This window comes from Mastomys coucha, unplaced genomic scaffold (genome assembly GCF_008632895.1).
Source record: "Mastomys coucha isolate ucsf_1 unplaced genomic scaffold, UCSF_Mcou_1 pScaffold5, whole genome shotgun sequence".
NCBI classification, from domain to species: Eukaryota; Metazoa; Chordata; class Mammalia; order Rodentia; family Muridae; genus Mastomys; species Mastomys coucha.
Window position 1 is genome coordinate 66,262,344 of NW_022196911.1, and position 1,226 is coordinate 66,263,569.

Here is a 1,226-nt window from a genome sequence, read left to right on the forward strand (position 1 = left end):
ACCAACTGCTCTTCCGAAGTTCCTGAGTTCAAATCCCAGCAACCACATGGTGGCTCACAACCACCGTAGTGAAATCTGATGCCCTCTTCTGGTGCAGTGTACTTATGTATAATAATAAATAAATCTTTAAGAAAAAAAATACTGTCCAGCTTTTCTCCCTGAATTAAATGCTGCTGCCTTTACGTTGATGTGCATTAATTATTTCCATGTCTGCTTGTCTTGACTTCTCAGTTTCAAGCCTTAGAATTAGGATATGGTAGGTACCTAATAAATAGGTAAAGGCCAGGTCTGGAAGGACAAGAAGAATCTACATTCTGAAGCTTGAGAAGAACATTCCAGGAACAGCCAAAAGCAAGCCTGACTTTGGGCATGGTACTTTGGGTTACAGATACCTTAGATAGTGCAGTGTGGCCTTCAATATTTCTATGGGTTTCAGTTTTCCCTTTTGATTTCACAGTTGGAATATACATTAAGAGAGAAGTCACAACAACTTGAGAGTCTCCAAGAAATAAAAGTTAATTTAGAGGAACAGTTAAAGAAAGAAACTACTGCTAAGGTAATTATGTTTGTTGGTCATTTAATTTCACAAATGAGTCTAAGGCATGGCAACATATACCTAATTAATCCCAGCACTGGTGAGGCAGAGGCAGAGGCAGATAGATCTTTGTGAGTTCAGGGACAGCCTGGTCTACGTAGTGAGAGCTTCTCAAACAAACAAAGGGGCTAGAGAGCTGGCTTAATGGTTAAAAACATTGGTTATTCTTGGAGGACCTGGGTTCAGTTCCTAGCACAAACATGCTGTATTACAACCATCTTTTTAACTCTAGTCACATGGAGATCCTGTGCCTTCTTCTGATCTCCATGGGCATTGCAGCTATATGGTTGGTACACAGATCTATGTATACACAAAACAGCCATAATTTTTTAGAAATTAAAAAAATAAAAAGAATGCAGGAATTCAGTATATCTATTCAGAAAAAAACAAAACTTCGCTGTTTGTAGTTATATTCTGAACGTTGATTTTACTAACAACTTGTAAAAAGAAAATGGATTTAATGTACCTAGAGTTAGGTTAAGTCTTCCCCTCTGCCAATTTTGCAGGCTTAGGTCATGAGCTTTAATGGTTTCAATTAGTAGTTGATTAGAAATTTCAACCCAAGATTTCTGAGTTTGAGGCCAGCTTGGTCTACAGAGTGAGTTCCAGGACAGCCAAGGCTACACAGAGA

The 1,226-nt window shown here is 38.5% G+C and overlaps 1 protein-coding gene across 3 annotated transcripts in view; it reads left to right on the plus strand.

Annotated features, from left to right (window-relative positions):
• The window catches only part of Rabep1 (rabaptin, RAB GTPase binding effector protein 1), a 105,776-nt gene that overhangs the window by 99,749 nt on the left and 4,801 nt on the right, over positions 1-1,226 (plus strand). For all 3 annotated transcript variants that reach the window (XM_031353114.1, XM_031353115.1, XM_031353116.1), the window contains one exon: positions 458-556. In XM_031353114.1, the coding sequence (XP_031208974.1) occupies positions 458-556 (99 nt within the window). The remainder of the gene's footprint in view (positions 1-457; positions 557-1,226) is intronic.